Here is a 23782-nt window from a genome sequence, read left to right on the forward strand (position 1 = left end):
ACTTAACTGTTCCTTTACCAGCGGGTGTTTGGGTCAACTCCAGTCTCTTGTGAACGTGTGTCCTTGTGCACGTGAGAGGACTCGAGGAATCCCAGCTGTAGGATGACTCCCTAGAGGTGAAACTGACAGACGATAACAGATATGCCTTTGTAGCCCTGAGGGATGTGACTGCGCTCTTCCCAGAGGCTGCACCCATTAGGAAACTCCCCTGCCGCCCTGCCCCAGTCAAGGTGGTGACCTTGGTTCCAGTGGTTGTGGCAAGAGACAGAAAGGATGTGTTTGCCTGGCCTCCGACATGGTGCCCTCCTCTCAGCAGACACTGCTGGTTCCTCAGAGCAGGAAGGAGCAAGCGTTCTCTTCAGAGGTCCAAGGGGCAGGCGCTTTGAGCTCCGTGGGCCCTCTGGCTTGACTTTCGGATCCTGTCTTGTAGTGCAGAGGCAGCCAGCCACAGACAGCGCAGAGACAGATGGCCATGTCCGTGAGCCAATAGTACTTTATCCCCTAAAAACAGGCAGGGGTCTGCATGTGGTCCTCCGGCCTGTTCCAGGCTATCCTTCCCAGGAGATCGGGTCTTGGCTGTACAGGGGACAAAAGGGATTTCCATAATGAGGGTCATGCTTGGAGGAAAACAAAATCAGATTGGTACAATGCCTACCTCTTCCAAAGACAAAGAATTGCCTGTTTAGGCTTCAGATGGGTCTTTGCGAAAACCAGAGTTGCTCTCAAGTTCTTCTCAAGAAATGACTGGTGCCTGATCTTGTGAAAACCCTACATGAATGTGCAGACATCCCAGGATGAGGGCAGAAATGTCTGCATGTAATTCATATTTGTTTCCTTTCTGTAGTCAGCATGTAAGTGCATTGCCACCTAGATTTAAAAAAATATATATATCTGGGGTGAAATAAATTAGTTTTCTTGATGGCCAATTTTGATAAAACCCTGATCAGTCAAAATATGTGTAATTTTGACCCTGTTGAAGTGAGGTGGCCTTTTCCCAGCCTAAGATCTACCCAGATCATAATGGGGACCCCGGTCATTTTTCTGCTGACCAAGGGGTGAGAAGGAAATGACCAAGCAGATCAAAGTTCAGCTTTCACTGCACCAGGAGACCTCAAACAATTCATGGGAAAAAGTTTTGAAATCCATGCACTTCTTCCATAATGTGTATTTCCTATGCATTTTTTGAAGACCGCTGGTATTTCTGGGCCTTGCTGTGAAGAGAGGTCCCGGAGGCCCAGGAAAGGGGACCCAGGCCGCAGCCGACAGTGAGCAGCATGGGCTTTCCAAGACCACGTCACACGTGGAACGTCTTTGTGGGTCATTGTCCTCTAGGTATCAGCTGGCTGCACCCCTTCCTTCTGCGCCTCCTAGGCTCTGGGGAAGGCCATGTCAGGGGGCTGCAGTGTGGGGTTTAGGAGGTCCATGTGGCTCACCTCACCTGCTCAGGCGAGTCCCTGCCTCCCCACAGGCTCCATGATTCCCATGCCTGTGTGACAGCGGTCACACTTGTCCTTAGCTCATAGAGCCGTCTCATCCTTTCATGAGATGACATGGTGCGTGCCCATCCAGAGCTCAGCCCGAGGCCTGGCCTGCAGCAGGCACTTGGTGTGTAGCACAACTCCTGCCTGCACCCTTGGCCTTACCACGAAAATACAGCCTTGAGGCTGAATGCCAGCTCTGATCTCTGTCTCCTCCTCCTCCCCGAGGCCAGGGCATTGGGGGGTGGCTTGGAGGAGGCCCTCAGCTCCCCACCTCCTTTTGTTGCCAGCAGCCCCAACAAGCGAGGCCCACCTACGTACAACGAGCACATCACCAAGCGTGTAGCCTCCAGCCCGGCACCACCCGAAGGCCCTAGCCACCCCCGAGAGCCAAGCACACCACACCGCTACCGCGAGGGGCGCACAGAGCTGCGCAGGGACAAGTCTCCTGGCCGCCCCCTGGAGCGGGAGAAGTCCCCCGGCCGCATGCTGAGCACACGGAGGGAACGGTCCCCTGGGAGGCTCTTCGAAGACAGCAGCAGGGGCCGCCTGCCAGCAGGAGCCGTGCGGACCCCACTCTCCCAGGTGAACAAGGTGAGGTAGCACCTGGGGCTGCGTGCCTGCCAGGTTGTGGAGGCCCAAGGAGGGGTGTGGGGCTCATTGGCTAAATCCACACCTTGCACGTGCCAGAATCCCATATAGGGGTCAGTTCATGTCCCAGCTGCTTCACTTCCAGCTCCCTGCTTGTGGCCTGAGAAGGTCGTTGAGGATGGCCCAAAGCCTTGGAACCCTGTACCAGGGTGCAAACCACTGTGCCAGGCCCATAAATAAATAAATCTAAACATTTTTGAGTCTGCTGTCTTCCTACCTTTCAAATGAATTTTGAAATATATGTGCAGTTCTTAATAATGCACATTTTCCACATGCTTTCTGAAGTTCGTCGTGTACAGGCCCATCTGCTGGTACACACAGCATGTTTCTAGGAGGTGGGAAAAGGCCCAGTGTACCTGCTGTTCCTTCTTTTAAGTCACAATAGTGTAATCCATTTGTTTGGGACACATAACGAAATTTATTCTCTTTACTGGTACACCCCTCAAAAAGCCAGAAGCACAGCCAGCTTCTTCCCACACAAGTACAGGGACCCCATAGATTTGGGCTATCCTCTGCTGCTTTTCCGGGCATGTTAGTAGGTAACTGGATCGGAAGTGGAGCAGCCAGGTCTCGAACTGGCACCCATATGGGATGCCAGTGCCTCAACAGGCAGCTTGATCTGCCCTGCCACAGCACTGGACTCTTTGTGGGCTTTTTGAAGTTTCCAGAAGAAGGGCTGCACTATGCCAAGGAGGCTGTCCCATTCCTAGAGACCACACACTGCACAGTGGTGCCACCTTTCTGTCTCTTGGCAGGGCTGAGTCCCTGGGGGGCATCCTTTAATGCCGCTTGTGGTTTACTGTGGGCACCTTTACTGGTAAAGAAAGAGGGAAAAGCCCTCCAGATGTCTTTCTCCCTTCTGATTTACCACTGAAACTGCATGTGTGTGCGTGCACGCAGCAGAGAAATCCACAGACAGCTTTGGGGCCTGTTCAGCAACTGCCCTTCCCTGAGCCCAAGCCCCAGCACTCGCTGCAAGCTGCTGCGAACTCCTGTGTGGACGGGATAGTGAGTTGAGCGCAGCAGCTTCTGGGGCCGGATGGGCTGAGCTGGCTAAACCGCCCACCTTCTTCCCCACTTCTGTTCCTAGGTCTGGGACCAGTCTTCAGTATAAGTCTCAGCCAGAAAAAAACAACTCCTCATCTTAACCTGCAGGAAAATACCAAACACACTATGGAACTCCGCTGAAGGGGACTCCAGCGCCTGTCTGCTCAACGGCTCCCTGGCACGGTTGGGCCCAGACAGACCCGCCTCGGCACAGACGCCCGTCCCCAGGAGGTGCAGGCGGCTCAGGCGCCCCCTCAGGCGCCCCCTCAGCCCCCCTCAGCGCCTTCCTGCAGTCATCTCTTTGCACTTTGTTACTCTTTCTCATGAACTTTTGTAAAGCTTTAGCCTGTACCAGTTCATCCAAGGACACCAACTGCAACCCCCCGACTAACTACAGCGTGGTTAGAATCCTATTTAGCTACTCAAAGACCATAGGGTTGGTTGGTTTTTCTTTTGGTTTCATTTTATTTCTGGTTTATTTTTTGTTTGTTTGTTTTTAAGACAACAGAATTCGTAATAGATTTGAATAGCAATGTAGTTCCTGTTGCAGTCATTTTTAGCTAGATCTCCCCATCAGGTCTCTGCTACTGAAGCGTAGTGTAGAAGAGTCCCCGTCGGTTGGCTAACCTCCTGCACCCACGTAGGCTCATTATTGGTCAAGTCCATTCTCATAGGTGGCCCTGTTTTACCCAGGGTGAAACTGTAGCCAAATGTTTACTGTTCTCATTGCCTTTTGCGGCCTTGCCGGCTTCCCTTCCCACCAGCTGAGAATGTACGGAGGTCATTGGGCCTCAGCTCGGAGGCAGTGACTTGGGGCCAAGGGACCTCTCCGAGTTTTCCTTCCCACCCCTTGGCATCATCCACCCAGCCTGCTATTCCCCCCGCTTGCCATTGTAGCTCTGGCCAGGAAAGCATGCAAAAGACCTGCTCCAAGCAGGGGGGCAGGGAGGGGTCCAGGGATGCCCACCTCCTTCCCATGAGGGCATAGCTCCCCGCTCTGCAATGGGGGAGAGGCCTGCCCAGGAGTTTGCATGGCGGTTCACTGCATGTGCTGCCCCCCTCCGACCTGGCTGATCCCTACCTGTATGAAGACCACCCTATTGCATAGCTCCTGCCGACTCAAGACCCTCTGACCACTGACCAACGAACTGGCCACCCCAAGCTGCAGCCTGTAGCACTGAACAAACAAAACACAAAAACGCTCAAGCCTTACGACCAGAGAAGGATTTCAGCAAAGCCCCTCGCCACACTCAGTCCCCGCTCCACCCGCCACGCTCCCTGGCCGACTCCTTCGCGGGTGACTCTGTGTTCACACAAAATCCAGCACGGTTCTCCCCTCCTGCTCCCACAAAACTGTGACTTCCCAGATGAGCCTTTTCCTAGGGCTAGCCCCGAGACCAGGAAACTGGAGAAAGAAGCCGCAGCTCAACTCTTCCCACCCAGCCAGGGTGGGGAAGTCTCCCCTTAGGTGCAGTGCGGCCCCCACTAGGTCCCTCTCACCCCTCGGGGGAGGGCGAGATTCCTGGCAGCTGGCACAGAACCATCTTAGAGGCTCTGCAGTTGGCAAGCTAACTAGCGGCCTTACTTCTGCCTTTAATCTCCCACGAGGCACCTCTCGCTTTGGATTCTCCGCGCCTCTTAGGCACGCCTCGCTGACCGAGGCACATCCTGGGCGTAGGCTCAAAAGGTAGACCTGTTTCCACCGCAGCAGGTGAACATGACCGTGTTTTCAACCCGTGTGTGTCCGCAGTTCAGGTCGCTTTCCCGATCACAACCTTGGCCCAAATCCTGGCTCCCTTCCTGCTCGTCTCTTAACTAACCTAAGTGCTTTTCTTGTGTGAAATGCTCATGAACCTCCATGTCGTGGCACTGTTGACCAGCGTCTTGCTGTTGTGTTCCATGTGTTGCTTGGAGTCTTTAGGGTCATCCCTCCCTCTCCCCGACTCCCCTCCCTTCCCCAGGGCAGATCTGACCGAATGTTTGCTGAAGTGTCCGTCTCTTGGTCCACGAGTATTTTTTGGAAAGGTCCCTGAACGTTGGTCTTTCAGTCTTGGCATTTCATTTCAGATCTCCATGAGCAATGGGCAGCTGATGCCCTGAAAGTGTATATCGTGTGTCTCATCTGTGAAAATGCTTCCCGCTCTATAGAACTAGCTCAACAGACTGTACATATTTACAAGAAACTTTATATTCGTAAAAAAGAAAAACAAAAAAAGGAAATTGAATTGGTTTCTACTTTTTTATTGTAAAAGGTGCATTTTTTCAACACTTACTTTTGGTTTCCACGGTGGCAGGTGTGGACAGCCGCCCCTCCCAGAGAGGGTGGGGCGGGAAGCTCCGTGTGGCCACCAAGATGCCAGCAGGAAATAACCGTTACCACGAAATTGCTGTCAAAAGCTTCTTAGCATCAGTAAGAATCTAGGTCTCCAAAAGTACAGGCTTTTTTCTTCATTACCTTTTTTATTCTGAACGCAGAAGGCGAGGGAGCCATTCAAGATCCACCTTGAGAGGAACGGACTTGGTTGTGGAACAATAGTGAAATAAAGCAATGATCTCAAAACGCTGGCTGCCGTGCAGTCGTCTTTTCTCGAGAGACCCTGAGCACCCACCCCCTGGTGTCAGCCTGGGCTCGCTGTCCAGGCCTGGGGCCTTCCCTCTGCAAGGAGCCTCTTGCTCTTCGAGGGTGGGCTGGGAAAGCAGACTGGTAATCCTGGCGTAAAGACGGGCAGTGTTCTGAAACTGTGGCATTGTTGCGGTTTTATCAATATCCCACTATGAACTATGAATTTACAACATGAGGGTCATTTCCAGGACTGCAGCACTGGGAACGTCCGTCAGCCCTCACCGGGACATTGTGAAGATCGCCCAGCTCCCCTGGTCACAGCCAGCCAGGAACACAGGTCGGCTTGGGATATCTTTTGCCCAGGATGGTAAGGCCATTGAGGGCTTCATAACATAGACTTCTGTGGGAGGGAGGAGTTAATTGTGGTTATTAACAATATAAACACTTAAGTCTCCAGCTGAATGAATATCGAAGTCTATAAGACAAATAGCTAATTTTAATTTTTGTAGTATAAACTGGCTTGAGCCAGATAAATATTGTTTTTGGCAAATGGTAAACCTTTTTCATTTCCTGTTGCTTTTAGTCGTTAGTCTTATCTTCAGATTTTGATCTCAGACACAGAATATTCCATAGGCTAGTTCACTTCCCAGTCTGATACCTTGGCTGGGCCTGGGCTGTGACTGAAGCCGGAACTAGAGACCTAGTGCAGATCTTGCATGTGGTGGCAGGGAGCTAATGACTTGAGCTGTCCCCACGCCATCACAGGAAGCTGCGTCAGAGCCTGGCGCAGTGGCCTCGTGTCTGAAGTCTTCACGTTGCACATGCTGGGATCCCATATGGGTGCCGGTTGGTATCCCTGCTGCTCCATTTCTCATCCAGCTCCCCGCTTCTGTCCTGGGAAAGAAATGGGGGATGGCCCAAAGCCTTGGGACCCTGTACCCACATGGGAGACCGGAAAGAAGCTCCTAGTTTTTGATCAGCTCAGCTCTGGCTGTTGCAGCCGCTTGGGGAGTAAACCAATGGATAGAAGATCTTTGTCTCTGTCTCTCCTTCTCTCTGTAAATCTGACTTTCCAATAAATAAATAAATAAATAAATAAATATATATATATATATAAAGATTTAAGCATGAGGCTAAATGTCAGTCCTTGCTAGTTTATCTTGGCTAAAGTCATCTGGGGTTACCATTTGGATTGTATCTGACTTTGCTTGGTTCCCTTTTTCTATTTTGCTGCCAGCCATAAAAGTGCCCAAATGTTGGCGCTTTCCATTAGACACATGCTCCTTCCAGGTACCTCCCTGGGGATGTTTCAGTTACTACCCTGAGGATGTCTGGCAGCCACAGAACACTTGCAAAGTTTGATGCTAAGAAGGAAGAAGTGAGCGAACGGACACATGACTCAGTGGCATCAAAGGTGAGGCCTGAGCTCCTGAGCTGCCACTCGGATTTCTTAAACAAGATCTTGCATTTCCTGCACTTACAACTTGAATTTCAGGAGAGTGAAGGCACTGACTGCATAGAAAGTGTCATAAGAGGGAAACCTGGGCCACAAACGGTGGTCTGCCCCGACAAGCTGGTGGGCTTTCAGAATAGGGCCTCTTCCATGCTTAGGGCGGCCTGCAGTGGTGGACAAGCTAAGCTTTCAGTGGTCATGCGGCGGCCCCAGTGGCTGGCGCTGGGGGTTCTGGGCTGGGACAGATTAGGCTTCCCTCTTTCCCAGATGACAATGTGGTGGCATGTGGAGACATTTTGGTTGTCACATGGGCTATTGCTGAGCAGCCTGCAACGTACCTGAAAGTGGAGACCTCCACACTCCTGACCACCACCACCACCACCACCCCAGTCACCAAGAATGATTTGATTCAAATAGTGTGGCGGTTGGTGAGCTGTTCTCATGGTCCTGGTAGTATTACTTTCTTGGCAGTGAGAATACTATTTGTGGTGTCTGAGGCATGTGGATTGTGGTTCAAGGCACACAATGTTTATGTGGGGAAAAAAGTCTTTATCATTTGCCTAATTAAACATGGCCATTTCCTAACACTGGGGAGGGAGAAGAGTGGAAATGTGGTCCGGGGGTGACCCTCTTGCCTACCCTTGAATCTATCAATTATTAATGGAACTCCACTGGCCCTGGATTGGTAACCAGAGGTATAGGGAAGAACTTCAAAAATAACTTCACTGCTTTACGTAACTCACAGTGGTGTTCAGAGCCTTGCAATAGGAAAAAGGAAACTGGCTCTCAGGAGGCACATCAGGAGCTGGGATCGGAGTCTCCCAGATGGGACAGGCGAATTCACTGCAGGGGGGCAGAAGGTGGCAGTGAGCGCCAGCCTCCTTACTGGGGCAAAGGCCCTTCAGGTGTTTAAAGGAGATGGAAAGTAGGTAGTTGTGGGTTCCAGCCTTGAGGGCAGGGCCTAGGGGTACAGGTGCCACTCCAGAGGCAGTTGGCTAGGTCTGAGACTGGCTCCAAGTCGTAGAATTCCCATAAGAGATGGCTCCTGGAAGGGTCCTGTGGATGTTTTTGCAGTTAGTTGAGTTTTAGATTAAATGTCCCAAACTTCTTTGTTCTGTCCTTAAGATAATTACAGTTGTTGCTACAAGGCGGAAGTTTCTAGGCTGTCTCTCTCGGATCACCTTGTCAGGAGCAGTAGAGGAGAGGAAGTACGGAAGCAGAGGGGCGTGTTGGAACAAGATACCAGACACCGAGTAATTCCTCCTGGACAGGAAGCTAGTTTCCCATTGTTCCTTTGTCCACAGACAAGGTGCTGGCAAGGTTTTATTTTCTGTTGCTGGGTGTGAACGCCTTGTGGCTGTCTGATCATCCTGAGGGGTGGAAGGCTGCCCACATGGGGTAGTAACTGCCAGGGCAAGCTAGCTCACTGCTGCCAGTGCCCTCTTTTTAGGAGGGTCTTCATCCCATCCACATGAGCAGGAGCCTCTTAAAGGCCTGCCTGTTAACAGCATCCCACGAACAGCACCTGAACCTTGCAGGGGACACACTCAAACTCTGTCAGGGGAGGACTAGATAGTGGGAAAAGTGAATGCATGTTAAGAAATGAAATGGTGCTCCTTTATACAAGGAACTCCATTAAACCAAATGAAATTTCACCTTCACTATACTGGTTCCATCTCTGCCCCAACCCTGTTGGTTCTACTTCCACAGGTGGGAAATATATTTTAAAAGAAATTCCAACTGTCCCAGACATGTACAGTTTTGGGATCATTATTCACTAAACAATACAGCACAGCAAATATTTTCATGGGATTTACATTGTGTAAGTAAACCCAGCGACGACTTCAAGTACAGGGAGATGGTTATGGTCCAATGTGCTGTCACAGAAGGGACTGGAGCATCTGGATTTTGGTGACCCCACGGAGTCCTGGAAACAACCACCACAGCTCCCAAGGGATACTGCATTCACCTTTCAATCCTGTTCTACATATTAGTAAAAAAAAAATTTTTTTCATTTCAGTAATTTTTAAGCCTTGCCTTTGGCTCCATAAATTTGTTTGCATATACATTTCTGGAGGGAGAGATCTATCTTCATTCAAAAGCTATTTGAGTTAAGCTTTAACGTGTAACCACTCTTCACCCATATGCTAATGGAGCGAGTGCTACCTAGGTCACGGGGTGTCCTAACGTGACAGGTGGCTGAGCCTGGGACTCGTGCAAAGTGGGCCATTCCTGTTCCTCTGTGGTAAGGTCATTTCCATTTCCTTTGGCTTCCCGGGTACATGCCTTAATTGAGCTCTATGGCAACCATCCAGGCCATTAGGAATTTCCGTGTGTGTTGCTTTCTAAACAAAATGGGTTCTCTGGCCAGTATTGTGCCATAACAGATAAAGCTACTGCCTGGGACGCTGGCATCCCCTGTGGGTGCCAGTTTGAGACCTGGGTGCTCCTCTCCTGATGCGATTCCCTGCTGGTATGCTCAGTAAGCAGCAGAGGACAGCCAAAGTCCTTGGCCACTGCACACACAGGCAATCCTCAAGCAGCCCTGGGCTCCTGGCTTTGGCCTGGACTCTGAGGACATCTGGAGCGTGAACCAGCAAATGGAAGCTAGGAGAGACAGATCTTCCAACTGCTGGTTTACTCTCCAAATGGCCACCACAGCCAGAACTGAGCTGATCCAGAGCCAGGAGCTAGTTCTAGGTCTCCCATGTGGGTATAGAGGCTATCCTCCCCTGCTTTCCCAGACCGTATGCAGGGAACTGGAAGCTGGACATGAACCAGTACCCATATGGGATGCCAGTGCTGGCAGGCAGAGGATTAGTTTGCTACACAAATACACTAGCCCTACCTTTTAAATCTTGAAAAAATATATATAGTTTAAATATACACACAAGTGTGGAGAATGCCACCTGATGCCCACATCAAGTGTTTTCTGCCTGTGCCTTGGCTGCAGCCCCAGGACTCAAGGGGCTTCTGAGAGAAGACAAGTTCTGACTTTGACACTGTCTTCTGCACTGTGGGTACAGCCATCACATACTGGCCTTGCTGACCTCCCACATTTCTGCTGAGGCCAGGGGCTCCCTCTGAGCTGATTCAGGCCAGATTCTTCAATTCCTCTTACAGGTGGGGCCACAGTAGCACTGTCACAACACAGCTGCTTCTAACCAGGACTGTTGTGTTTCCTTCATGTAACTCCAGGAATTTCTAAGTGGCTAGTGCCATTAGCAGCACAACCCTGCTTGGAATGCTGCCCCCAATTCATTTGTAACTGTGTCCTGATGCCCATGAAATGGCAGGTGCAGATACTGGTAACCTTTGCTCACTCTGGGAGGAGGGACAGAGTGCTTTCCAGCCAATTCCATGAGTGCTCTGCCCTCACCAGCCAGGTCCACGATCCTTGATTCCCTAAGGAGCTAGACAAGCAAACATTCCCATCTGAGGATGCTGCCAGCCTAGCTAGGCCATTACCTCACTTCATGATTGCTGAAGTTGTCATGAAGTGTGGTTATGGCCATGTGTGGCCCAGGGGCAGCCTTATGCACTTGCCACAAGGATGGTAATAAATAAAATCAGGCTTCCTGTAAGTGCATGTTCAAATTTGCTTTACAAACTTTATTCAAACTTGTATGTCAAGATGAAAACAATTGAGTGTTCTGAAAACAGTAACAAAAGCAGGGTATCCAGAACTCCGGTCTACCGAGTGCATAGTGGAAACCACACCCATGCCAACAGTGGGGACAGGAGCTGCTACTGACAGGCGCCATGCCAGGGTGCCCGGGTGCGGCTCCCGGTTCTCTCATGGCCAACTAGGGCCCTGGCGCCGAGTGGGGTGGCACAGCTGTCATGAGAGGGGGTGGCTTGTGTGGCTTGGCAGCTCTCTTAAGATTATTGCTGAGCAGCTCCCATAATCTAGATTCTAGCTCTGGTGACTTCCAAGTTGACTGGGGCTGCAGGCCCAGCCGCCTTTGGTAACAGAAAGTTCTTAGTGCACATAGTAGAAGAGATGATTGTAAAACTTCATCTGGAAATCGGACAGCTTTGAATTTCTACAGAAATCGCATCCTTGTGAGTACAGGAAGGGAGCCGACGTATTGCTTTGATTATGAAGGATAGGTAAGAGTGACATGACTGAGCACCCACAGCCAGGCCATGACAGGCACCAGGACAGGAAGCGGCACAAGCCTTGTGTGACCTCTCTTCCTGCTTCCTGAATCTTGGCCAGCAGGTGGCTGGCACTCAGCTGGGGCTCTCTGCGAGCAGGTTGAGAGGCCCCATGTTCAGAACTGCACCTGTTGTCCAGTGCTGCACAGCCTCATGCCCCCAACTCACTTGTCTCTCGGGGCCCCCAAGGCCCACAACACCAGGAGGCCTTGGGAGACTGCACCTTCAGGGAGCACAGGGCAGGTGTGAAGTGTCTTTGAGAGCGTGCACGATGAGCAATGTGTGGTCCGTCCCTCGGTCGGGGAAGCCAGAATATGTGGAGCGTGGTGGTGTAGACTGCTCCCAGCCCACCACCAGCTCCTGGCTCATCATATGGGCTTGTACAGTAGGGTGGTGACGTACTTTTTCTTGTACCGATGGGTTGCACTAAGCACCATCACGCCATCCTAAAGGAAAAGGGTGACAGTTGGCAAAGGCAGGGCTGCCTGTGGGCTCAACCTCAGTCTGCAGGACTCCTGAAGAGGCTTGACAGGGATCCCTAGGCCCACCCAGGACCTGAGCCAGCAGAAGCTGGCCCAGGTGATCCTACTGCTGGGGGAGTGGGGAGTCCTTGGCGCAGACTCCGAGAGTCAGCCCTGCATGGGCCCTTACCTTGATGGACAGCGCGTAGAGGTGGTTTAGCATCACATGGTTGGGCTCAGGGAGCAAGGCTGGATCACACTGAGGAAACAGAGGCAGATGTGAACATTCATGGGATGGGAAACAATAGGGTCTCCCGGGGCATCCTCCCACAGCAGGCACAGCAGAAAGGCTTGTCCTCGGGGGCAGTCATGCTCTATAAGCTGGAGGGAGCCCGCACGCCTGCCAGAGGAGCTGCTGGGCAGCCCTGGGGCTCCTCCGCCTGTGCCTCTCCCACCATCCTATTCTGAGGCACAGGCAGGAGCCAGGGAACTGGCTGGGAAGCACTTTCAGTGACCACTGAAATACGCCAGACTAAGCCCAGCTGATGTCCAACCTCTGTAAGACTCCGACCATGAACTTGAAGGATGAAATGAGCCACCAAAGCTCACACAGGAGACTGGCACTGGGTGTTGGCTGTTTTTTTTTGAAGACAGAAGCCAGAAACCTATATTTCTTTTTGTACACTTTTAACTTGAATGTTAATTCAAATAACTTAAAAAAGGGTATCATTTTGTCAGCACCCAGCAGGTATTTGGAGGGACGCCTGCAGGTTTGTCTGGTGAGAGCACAGAGTTGGGCCCTTGCCTGCCCTGCACACTGTCTCAGCCATTTACTGTGAACCCGCAAGATTTGTTTTTCCATTAACTTTGAAGCTGACAGGTTGTATGTACAGGGAACGGGGATGTGACTTAGTTAAGACACCCGTGTCCCACGCCGGAGTGCTTGGACTTGGTCCTGTTTGCTCAGACTGTGGCTTCCTGATGACACAGCCCTGGGAAGCAGCAGGGAGGGCACGGGGCGTGGGTCCCTGCCACCCTGAAGACCAGAGGGAGTTAGCAGCTCCTGGCTTCAGCTGCTGAGGGTGTTCAGGGGATCAGTCACTGGCTGGGTCCTCTCCTCTTGCCGCTCAAAAAATTAGTTTCTTTTAGAAAATTACATAAGAGTAATTATTATGTATGACAGGTTTTAAAGTACTTACGTGTGTGTGTGTTACGTACTGGCCACGTGGAATGTTAGCATATGTACCACCTCACACAATGATCACTTAAATCTGTTCTCTTAGTGTGCTGTTCCAAGAACCCCTGTATGACCCAGCGGTCCCACGGAGCACAGCCAAAGGAATGATGTCAGTGAGAGACATCTGAACTTGGTATTCTTTACAGCATTACTCATGATCGCTCCAAGAGCCAGCCCACAGCGCACGGGCAGACAGGAAAACGTTAACACACACACGCCGCCGCAGTGTTCCGTGTTAGCAAGGAAGGCAGCCCTGCCATTTGTGACAGCATAAGACACTCTTCTTTATTCATTTACTTTATTATTCCTTTTAAGATTTATTTTTATTGGAAAGTCAGACATACAAAGAGGAGGAAAAACCGAGAGGAAGATCTTTTGCCCACTGATTCATTCCCCAAGTGGCCGCAAAGGCCGGAGCTGAGCCAATCTGAAGCCAGGAGCTTCTTCTAGGAGCCTCTTCGGGTCTCCCATGTGAGTGCAGGGTTCCAAGGCTTTGGGCCATCCTCGACTGCTCTCCCAGGCTACAAGCAGGGAAGTGGGGCTATCGGGATTAGAACCAGAGCCCATCCCAGTGCATGCAAATGAGGACTTTAGCTACTAGGCTACCGTGCAGGGCCTGTAGACACTATTCTCAGCAAGCCAGGCCCAGAAACATGCTCCATGTGCTCGCTGGTGCGTGGGATCTAAGAAGGATGGTGGTTGTGACTGTGTGAGGCTGCTGGTGATGAGCTGTTAGTCCAGGGTCGTCAGATGGGCGTGAGCAGACCCCCAGGAGCTCTGCCGTGCAGCCCGATGCCTGCAGGGCCCCCAAGTTACAGGCCTGGAAGCCGCTCAGGCAGAAGGTGCTACTGACCTTCCGAGTTCCACTCTCCCCTCACCTAAATGCGGGTCTCGCAGTCTTGAGTCCACAGCACTGCTGTGCGTGCACTAAGTCAGTTACAACTGTAACTGGTGCCGACATCTAGCCAGCGCTCAGGGCTGCCTCGGACAGAGGGGCCCGGCCTTCCCTGCCTGGTCTCTAGTCCCAGCTGGTCTAGCTCCAGAATCAGTCTCCTTTGGAGAAGGCAGTTAGTGATGCTGGCTTTTGTGAGGTGGGGACAGAACAGGAAACTCCCTCACTGGCTTACATGGGGCTGGCAATGTGGCACAGTATGTTATACCTCCACCTGCGATACTGGCACCCCTTTTGGTGCTAGTTCAGGGTCCCAGCTGCTCAACTTCCCATCCAGCTCCCTGCCTGTGGCCCGGGAAAGCAGTGGAGGACGGCCCAAGTACTAGAGCCCCTGCATGCATGTGCGTGATCCAGAAGCCCTGGGCTTCTGGCTCCGGTCTGGCCCAGGCCTGGCCACTGTGGCTTTTTGGGGAGTGAACCAGTGGAGGGAAAATTCTGTCCCCCCCGTCCTCTCTATAACTCTGCCTTTTAAGTAAATGTTAAAGAACAAACGAACAACACACACAAACACACAAAAGACACTTTCCCCCAAGTGCATCTAGGACAGAGGTCAGTGTCCCCGCAGCCCCTCACCCGCTGCCTGTTTGTGGTGCTGTCCCTGCCCAGTGCCCTCCGCTTGCACAGGGCTTGACCCAGCAGGGCAGGTGGTGAACAAACCCTGAGACTCTGCCTTGGCAGCCCTGCAGGCATCTGTGTGGGGACACCTGTACGGGATACATCTTGCTCAGCTTGGCCCACACCTCCTGCACTGGGTGGGGCTGCATGGTCACTTTAGCTGAGGTTCAAGTGCGTGTATTTGAACTGGGTCTTTAGCACAACACGGCTGAGACACGAGGCCTAATGATTTACTGCCCTCGCTAAGGGACTGGCATTACAAGGAGGCCGTGTCAGTTACCCGACAGCAGACGTGTTGGAGTGTGTGGCTCTCTGCCCTTCGACCTTTGGTCCTGGGATGACACAACAGTGATGTCCTCACCAGGGCTGTCCCGACTGTCCAGGTCCTCAGAAGCAGGCCCCTGTGCATTTACACAGCCAAAGCGCAAAGGGGACAGCTGGCTGCCTGCCAGGAGCTAGGAGACACGCTGGCTGTTGGCAAGCACTATCAACTGCCCAGGGGAGAATACTGGCCCGATACCTCAGGTTTTGATCCAGGGGCACCACTGTTTCTGGAGGCAATGTAGTGGCTGAAACTGAATTCTAAGGTGTGGGAGCCTGAGGTGGAGTACTCCTACACAGCTCACTGTGAAGGGGCAAGCTGGGTGGCTGATGCTGGCTCATGCAGTGGCCGCCCGGAGCAGTGGACAGCAGGCAGAGCAGGTGCCCCGGTACTCACAGAAATGCCTGTGTCCTTGTTCAGGATGACCTGCAGCAGGTGTGGCGGCAGGATGGGTGGGGCCTTGAAGCGCTCCTCCGGCTTGGAGACATAGGGCTCCTGATGGTAGGGTCCTGGTGGGGAGCTGGACAGCTCTGTGGACAGATGGGGGACAGGACGTCTGTTGAAAATGCTGAGTCCTGGGGGCAGTCTTGTGTAACTCACAGTGTTGTCACCTAGTTTTGCTTGTCTCAATATAGAGTTCCTACTTTCTAGAAGGATACAGTTTCTGAGGGTAAACAACAGAGGAAATGAGGAAGGCCTCAGGAATTGTGTAACGTGCATGAAGGTGTGCGCACCCCCCGGAGGCTGTGGCTCTCGGACACCCGCCCCCCTCCACAGCTCGGGAACGCCTCCATTTTGCATCTGGCTGGGCTGGCGAACGCCACAGCACTGAGGCCTCGGGAGAAGATTCAGGGGCTCAGCTCAAGCTGCAACCACCACCAGTCACAATGAAGCAGACACAGCTGCCTCCTTGTCTGGGAGAAAACAGGTTGCGTAAGGCACAGCACCTTCCCCACAGAAAAATAAAACCAACCCAAAATGGAAAAGCTGCTTTCTAAAAGAATCCTGGAGTCCATCATGCTCAAGCTCCTATCTTGATATACAGATGTGTTCAGAAGCTTCTAGAATTGTAGCTGTTGGAAGCAGCTGACTTAGTGACTTCTGGCCAGCTGGAGAGGGCAGAGCCACCACCCAGAGAGCGTCTAGTGCACTCTGGCTCACCCGAGCCCCCCAACCTCATCTCTAGGGGACAGCTCCTCCCCTCACAGGAGCCAGTCACATCACAGCGGGGAACTGGGAAAAGCAGAGCAAAACCCAGAACCACAAGCGGCACGTGGGACAGCTGAAGAAGGTGACTGCCCAGACGAGCGCCTGTGATGGCCCAGCGGCAGACGGCAAGGCTCTTTGCTGGCTGGCCCACCCCAGCCCACCAGCAGCTAGGGGCCCGTTTTCTTCGTGCACAGCAAGACATTTGACTGTAAGCTTTGATGTGTGGCCTGGTGTTACAGTCTTTAAGAAGGGGAGGACATTTGGACACTGTCTCTCTCCCTTGACTTCTGCCTGGGCTGCCAGCCTCTTGGGTTCACCACCTCCCACACGCGCCAGGGAGAGGAAGTTCACTACAGATCAGAGTGCACACCTCCTGCCTGAACTCTAGCCAGGAGTCTTGGCAGTTCCTTCCCACCTAGGGGGTCTGGGTAGAAACTTTGGATTTAGACTGTGGGAGGCAGCATATTTCCCCAGCTGAGAGCTGGGGTGCACAGCCTGCTTCCTATGTGAGCCCCTTTCTGCCCTGGTGCTAAAGGAACACACAAGGGACAGCTGAGGTCACGGAGGTGTCCGCCTGCCACCTGTCAAGGTTGAAATTTTCCCGGTGGCACAGGTGGGACGCGAGTTGGCTAGGCCCCAACCCACACGTTTCTCCAGGGCCTCTTCAGCCTAGCCCCAAGCCTGAGCCCAGCGCTGGCTCTGTCCCAGGAACTGCCGTCCGTGTCCATTCCTGCACCGTGACTCATGGCTCCCTTGGGGCAAAATACCAGCAACCTGACCGGGCAGAGCCAAGGATTCGTTCTATGGCTATAAGCATCCACCTGCTGGGGTGGTTTCAGCAAGAAAGCAAGAAAGAGAGGAAGGAGGGTACGTCTAGACGGCAGAGCCCCCACGTGCACATGTGTGTATAGAATAACTGCGTTCATACCAGACACATCGGAGCACTTCTGGGAATCCACCATTAAAGCATCAAACACTTCAAAGTCCGTTTTCTTCACTTGGATGATGTTGTTAACTGTGCCAAGCTGGCTGGTTACTATGGGCTGGGGGAGAGACACACAGAAATTACAACATGGCAGGTCCGTGGAGTATTCGGTCCTGGCGGCCACCCTGCTCTTCCCAGTCACACAGGCCACAGTCCATGCTGGCTCTGCCATCTAGCTCGGTCACACATACACAGGGAACTGGCCCCGTAGGCCTGGGCAAGGTGGGTACCTCAGAAGGGTCGTGTGTCCACTGCCCATCCACAAAGAACTTGTACTGATGCTCTCCTTCTGGCAGGTCCAGGATGGCTACAAAGTTGTTGTGGCTGCAAAGAAGGGGGAAGCAGAGCTCTTAGCTGGCTGGACCACCCAGACAACTCATGGGCCAAAACAAGAAGTTCCCTGTTCAGCCTCAATCAGCTGCAGGGGGAGCAGCGGTTTCAAGCAATGGGGCAATGCAGTTGAAGGGTCTCATGCTAGAAGGGTGGGCAGTAAGGAAGCAGCGGCCGGGAGGGTTTCCAGAAAACATGATCTGCTCCAAAGCTAGGGAACCATATTCCTAACGTGAAAATGATGTCCCCCAGGCATTGGTGCCCCTCCAGCCCTGAGGCCCCGGAGGCCAAAGACGGCCACCCCAGATCAAGAGCCAAGCCATCCTTTGCCATTGATTCTATTGGGGCTGGGATGGGATTAAGGATTCCAGGAACCTTCTTCCACGTGGCTTTGCTCCTGACTTGGGACTGAGCTGCCCAGCATTACCCTGGACACTCAAGCAGGCGTGACCAGCCGTATGTACCTCACCACCAGTTCTCATGCTTTCTCTTGGACAACTTGCTGCAGGAAGCCACACTGGCCTGGCTTCCTGAGGAAGTGCCAGGAAGTGACGAGGCCTGCGGAGCCTGTACCTTCCAGTCAGGAGCACGGGCGCTCAAGGTCAGAAGCAAGCACAGCTCCCTTCCTACCGACAGGAGAACCGGGCCTTGGGAGCTGAGGAGCAGGGCAGCCCACGGGAGACCCCAGGCCAGAGCTCCAGCCCCAGCGGCCTTGGAGACATGCAACCAAGAAGCAGAAGCTTCTCTGAGGTTGGGACTGACCCTCTGATGTACCAAGTGAGATCATTTTCTCATTCTGTATTTTTTTAAGTGGTGGCCCTTCTGCTACTCCACTCACGTCTTTTAGAAACCAGCATACCAAGTGCACCTAGGGGTCAGGCAAGCGCAGGACGAGCACCAGCTGGTGAATTACCTTCTTGTGAGAGGCAGTTTGCTCCAGTTGTTGAAGGACCCAGACAAGTATACTTCCTTTCCGCCACCTGTCCATCGAAACACCGTGGGCCGGGCCTGGGCAGGTGCTTTGTCGTTCACTTCCAGGTCATGCTGCCAGGCCAGGAATTCTTCCTTCTCTGGCGCCTAGGGGCAGAGCAGTTTTCTCAGGGACAGGAAGTCATTAGGAGCTCCCTGACAGCAGCTGCCACTACCTAGATTCAGTCAGGCTTGCTGGTTGTGCCTCAGTTTCCCCACCTGTAACATGGAGATAGTAAAATGGATTCTTAAGGTCAATGGGAAGACTGAGAGACACTCTACGTAAAATGTTGTGCAAAGGGGCTTTGGCATAGCAGCTTAAGCTAAGCCTGCCAGTTCGAGTCCTGGCAGCTCCACTTCCGATCCAGTCCCCCCGCTAATGGCCTGGGAAAGCAGGGATGGCCCGACGTCTTGGGCCTCTGCTCCCACATGGGAGTCCTAGAAGAAGCTCCTGGCTTTGGTACTAGCTCAGCTCTGGCTGTCAAGGTCATCTGGAGTGTGAACCAATGAATGAAAGATGCCCGTCTCTCCTTTTAATTCTCTATAACTCAAGTAAAATAAATAAATCTTTTAAAAAATTGTTCTGTGAAGTGATGGGGACATGCACGAATGGCCCCTAATTAGCGTCTGTCACGGCTGTTAGCAGTCTGCGTTCAGGGCCGGCCCTGTGGTGCACTGGGCTCAGTCGCTGCCTGGGATCCTGGCGCTGTCTCCGAGGCTCCAGGCCCGGCTAATGTGAGCGGAAAGGTGGTGGAGGATGGCCCAAGTCCTTGCGCTCAGGGCATCCACATGGAAGACCCTGATGGAGTGCTTGGCTCCTGGCTTGAGTCTGGCACAGCCCTGGCCTATGCAGCCACTTGGGGGAGTAGCTCAGAGGATGAGGGGCCTGCAAATGCATAAATCTTAAAAAGAGGTCTACATAGGGCCCGCGCGGTGGCGCAAGTGGTTAAGTCCTCGCCTTGCACGCCCGGGATCCCATATGGGCGCCGGTTCTATCCCGGCAGCCCCGCTTCCCTTCCAGCTCCCTGCCTGTGGCCCGGGAAAGCAGTTGAGGACGGCCCAAAGCTTTGGGACCCTGCACCCGCGTGGGAGACCCGGAAGAGGCTCCTGGCTTCGCATCGGTATAGCATCGGCCGTTGTGCTCACTTGGGGAGTGAATCATCGGACGGAAGATCTTCCTCTCTGTCTCTCCTCTCTGTATATCTGCCTTTCCAATAAAAAAATAATAAAAATAAATCTTAAAAAAAAAAAGAGGTCTACATGAGAACCGTAGGGCAAGTCATAAAACCTGCCTGCAAGATGCTTAACAAATGTCACTTTGCTTCCTTCACTAAGCTACATTGGAAGTACATGAACATGCGTTCGGACTAACGCCAGAGCCCAGAGCTTGTCAGTTTGTTCACAGATGGGGATGCTTCTTCTGGAACCAGTCAGAAGATTATAAATAAGACAGAGTGGTCCTGTGTTGGAGCACATGCTAACGGACCACCAGCACAGCCCAGCACACGTCCCTGAAGTATTCCGGAATCAGAACATCTAACTCTGGCCAGGTGCGATAAATGCAGTTGAATTTTTTTTTTCCTTTATAAAAAACTTTTCTCCCAGTCACAAGTCAGAACTTTCTCAAGGGCGGCAGCTGCAGGATGGGAGAGGTCCTGAAGGGGACCCACCCGCTGTGAGCTTCTGGAACTTTCTTTTCTCACCCTGACCTGAGTATACGTGAGATGCGTGCACCTGCTGAATGCTAGCAAGACCTGCAGTTAGAGGCAAGAGCAGACTCTCAGGCCGCGGACGGTGTGATGCAGTGCATGCCTGACAGTGAAGCCCGACCATGGTGGCCGGCCACAGGGCCTCTCAGTAACTGCTGAGGTCACAACAAGCTACGCTTCCCAGCCCACCCGCTTGCGAGACGCCTAGCAAGGCCCTCAGCAACAACTGGTACTTGTTGCACAACGTGCTTTGCCTCTGATAGGGTGCCATCACCCACCTGGTGGGGGCCCAGTGTACTATGGGGTGAGGAAGGGCTGTTGAGTCAACAGGACTTCAAAGTTCACTTTTTGCACACAACTTTTTCGGGAATGCAACCAGTTGAGAAAGCCAGTTCAAGCCATAGGACACAGGGCCAGGTGACAGCAGACTCTAACTCTTTTGAGTTAAGGCTCAAAAGCAAGGGTGCGAATTCATGTCATCCCCCCTAACGGGCCCTCTGGCCAGGCCTGATGACCAGGAGCATACGAGTGGACCACAACAACATTCTCCCCAGCCACCCCAGACCCACATCAGCTGCCAGAGTCACAGTGGACCGGCCGTGTTAAGGCAGCTGGTAGGAACGAGGCTGGAGATGGAGAGGGGACGCAGCTGGGCTGGTGATGAAGGAAAGCAGATGGTGGCATAAGGCCCAAATGGGACTGCCAAGGGGTCTACGTGGACCCGCTTCAAGCAGCAAGTCACATTCAAACCCCACGGGGGCCTCCTTCACAACCACAGTTCCCCCGTCCCACTGACCTCCCCCCAAAACCCAGGGAATTCTCCATGCTTGCTTTCGGTAAGCGAGGCGAAGCCTCAGGCTTCACGAAACACCAGTGATCGCCACGGTCAGCGGTGCTCACTTTGAGCTAACAGGCAACATTTCTTAAAGTCATCACCTGTTCCAACAGCTCCAGTGGGCCCAAAGCGGGAGGCGAGGATTCCCGCGGCTGTGAGATTAATTACCCCTAAGAGGAACAGCCGGCGGCTGGGGCGCAATTACTGCCAGCTCAGCTGTCTTCATTAATTAATAATATAAAGCCCCGTTCCAGAGTTGCCTTCCGCCTCCCTCAGGACGGCTGGTTCCCGCCGGTCCCTTTTTGCTGGTGGGCTGCTCCAGGGCCACAGGGCAGGTAGGTGCCGGGACCCGGCAGAGGGCTCCTTCCCCGCAACAACCCGCACCCCGAGGTCTCAGGGAGCCGCTCCCCACCCCGAGCCCCGCACCTTGATCTCGGCGTGGAAGAGGTCGGCATCCTCGGGGCTGTCCATCAGGATCTTGGGCCGGTGGTCCCCGTCCTTGGTACCCCCCGAGCTGTCCCTCCGGGGTGTCTTGTGGCCCCCATGCCGCTCCAGCGCGGCGCGCTCGCTGCTCGTGTTGCCCATGGCGCGTGGGGGTCTGCGGGGTGGGGAAGGCGGACAGGAGCCTCACGCCGCAGGGAAGGGATCCGGGGGGTGGCGGGACTCGCAGGGACACGACCCCGGGGGCCACGGCCTTGCTGGCGAGGTCTCGAGACGGCGCTTTCTCTCTGCCCTGCCCAGCAGAGCCTCGAACCTCAGACGCGGGAAGCGAACCCGGACTGAGCCCTCACCACACCCCCAATACCCCCAGCCACTTCCGCTTCCGGCGAATCCGCTCGTCCTCCCGGCCCAGAAAGTCGGTGGTAGTGGTGGTATGGATGGGGGAGATGGCTGCGGCGGGTCCAACGAGGGACTCGCTCGACCTCACTTCCGCTTCCGGCCTAGGATGGCCTCGGTGGTGGGGGGGGTCTTCAGGGTGCGCAGGCGCAGTCGACCGCACGGCGGGGCGGGGGCTGCGTGTGTGTGCGTAGGCTGTGGCTGGCCGGCAGGCGGCGCGCCGGAGCGCCCGAGGTCTGGGCTGCTCATAGCTGAACTTGTCCGAAGTGGGCTTCTGTCAGGAAAACCCTATTCATGCTCCAAAGCGTGTTAGAAAGAGTTTTTTTTAAAAAATCATGTATCTTGTAATTAGATGTGGGGCATTTGCCCTGTAGGAAATGTGCTCACAGAATACTAAAATATTCTCTTGTCACAGACAAGTTTGCTAGATCAGGTCTTGCATTTGGTTCACTGACCGTTGATTTAGAAACCTGCAAAGCAGCAAACTTGTTCTGAGGAAGTGGGAAGGAGGTGGTGAAAGGCTTCGGGGAGGGAGGGGTGTGGTGACAATTTCTCTCGAAGTAAAGAAAAAAAAAAAAGCTTTGTTTTTGCAGTTTTCCTGCTGGGAAACCGTAGCTGAGCGTGTCCACTAGCAGTGCATAGTCAGGCTGGAGCTTTTTTATTTTGCATTTTAATCTCTTGAAACTGGATGTTTCTTACAAGTGATGGAGTCTTGGATGTTATGACGTAAGGAAGGGACAGTCTGCAAAATCCAGAAAGTTGGTTAGTTTAAAAAAAAAAAAAATGGAATAAATAGAGGTCAGCAAAGCCCAGAGCTGGAGAAGTTGGGCCAGGGCAGGGAGCCAGCAGGGAGTTCCTGAAGCCCCTGGCTGTGGGGACTGAATTGACTGTAAAACTGGAACCCCCAGATGGAGGAAGCCAAGGGGTTAGGAGGGGGTGACCCACACAGTGTGCTGTGAGCTGCTTGTCTGTCTGTGGCTCCTGATGGGAGCTGAGGGAACCAGGCCCCCATGGACTTTGGGTTTTTCCCAGGCAGCCTGAGAGAGAAGCAGTGTCCAGCTTGCCAGCTTGTGGGGTCTTATCTGGGCTGTGCAGGCGTCTTGGTGTGCAGCGTGCTTCCAGATGTCGGCTGTGGCTTGGGTGAGGTGACAAAGCGGGTGTGAGTCCCAGGTGCCGAATGCTGGCCATGGCAGGCTGAGGGTGTTGTTGGGGTGGCCCAACGAGGGGAGAACCTGTGCTTCAGGCTCTGTGGGCCACGTGGGCGTGGAGAGATGAGCCTGAGCCCAGTCCCTGGACAGTGTTGCCTGGGGGGTGGCCAGCTTTTTTCTTAATTTCTCCAGTTTGTGCAAAGGCCGTGTGTGGACTGGGCTTGGCCTACCTTCTGTTCAGCAGAAGTAGAGATTGGATCCTGAGGAGTGGAGGTTGCTCATCTGTAGAGAGCCTGCCCCACAGTTCCGGTACACTCCACGGAACCTTCCAGAAGGGACATTTGTGTCTTGGTGGTGCTCTGACTGCTCATCTTGAGTGTTTTGGTCTCTTGGCTGTCACGTAGAAGCAGCTGGATCTGACTTGTGGATTGCACGTCCGTGAGAAGAGTCGGAGTTGGAAAACTTCCTTGTGTGCTGAACACTGGCCATGGCAAACCCTCAGGGTGACCTCAAGGGCAGGGGCGAGAGGGGGACAGCCAGACGAAGAGGGGGAGGGGAAGACCCTTCTTGTGGCCATGGCTGGGCATCAGGGGGCCATGAAGGATTGGTGGATAGGATGGTTGGGGCCTCAGGGGATTGGTGGGTGCAGGGGTGGGCAAGGATAAGGGCCCGCGAGGAGTTGTTGGATAGGGCTGCCTGACACGATGCCATGAGGTTCCAGTGGATACGTGGGGACAGGGTTACGGAGTTGTAGCAGATTGGCAGAAAACCAAATTCGAACTTAAAGGGCACATGAAGCTTCAGGAAGTTGAGACCTAGG

General features: G+C 53.3%; 3 protein-coding genes across 8 annotated transcripts in view; 1 reads left to right on the forward strand and 2 right to left on the reverse strand.

Moving 5' to 3' along the window:
* CIT (citron rho-interacting serine/threonine kinase) overlaps positions 1-5736 on the forward strand; it is a 164456-nt gene extending 158720 nt beyond the window's left edge. For 2 of the 4 annotated variants that reach the window (XM_041003643.1, XM_041003646.1), the window contains 2 exons: positions 1769-2072; positions 3220-5736. In XM_041003643.1, coding sequence (XP_040859577.1) covers positions 1769-2072; positions 3220-3243 — 328 coding nt within the window. In that variant the 3' untranslated portion in view covers positions 3244-5736. The remainder of the gene's footprint in view (positions 1-1768; positions 2073-3219) is intronic. The other 2 variants (XM_041003642.1, XM_041003644.1) reach the window with 1 other exon arrangement.
* A 5041-nt stretch (positions 5737-10777) lies between these two features.
* PRKAB1 (protein kinase AMP-activated non-catalytic subunit beta 1) lies at positions 10778-21875 on the reverse strand. Of its 3 annotated transcripts, XM_041003693.1 has the most exons (7): positions 21404-21868; positions 18378-18541; positions 17365-17458; positions 17078-17192; positions 15337-15470; positions 12005-12073; positions 10778-11799 (listed from the first exon to the last, which is right to left on the reverse strand). In XM_041003693.1, exons 1-7 carry the CDS (start codon positions 21560-21562, stop codon positions 11722-11724), a joined length of 813 nt encoding a protein of 270 aa, XP_040859627.1. In that variant the 5' UTR covers positions 21563-21868; the 3' UTR covers positions 10778-11721. The 3 variants fall into 3 exon arrangements, with proteins under 3 accessions (XP_040859627.1, XP_040859626.1, XP_040859625.1); XM_041003692.1 differs by lacking the exons at positions 10778-11799; positions 12005-12073 and having other exon boundaries at positions 15424-17192; positions 21404-21618; positions 21651-21875; XM_041003691.1 differs by lacking the exons at positions 10778-11799; positions 12005-12073 and having other exon boundaries at positions 15424-17192; positions 21404-21875.
* The window catches only part of TMEM233 (transmembrane protein 233), a 42469-nt gene continuing 40451 nt past the window's right edge, over positions 21765-23782 (reverse strand). The window contains exon 3 of the mRNA XM_041003597.1: positions 21765-21918. Within this exon, the coding sequence (XP_040859531.1) occupies positions 21765-21918 (154 nt within the window). The remainder of the gene's footprint in view (positions 21919-23782) is intronic.

The sequence above is a fragment of the Ochotona curzoniae genome, unplaced genomic scaffold (assembly GCF_017591425.1).
Source record: "Ochotona curzoniae isolate NIBS_2020 unplaced genomic scaffold, NIBS_Ocur_1.0 scaffold_274, whole genome shotgun sequence".
In the NCBI taxonomy this organism is placed as follows: domain Eukaryota; kingdom Metazoa; phylum Chordata; class Mammalia; order Lagomorpha; family Ochotonidae; genus Ochotona; species Ochotona curzoniae.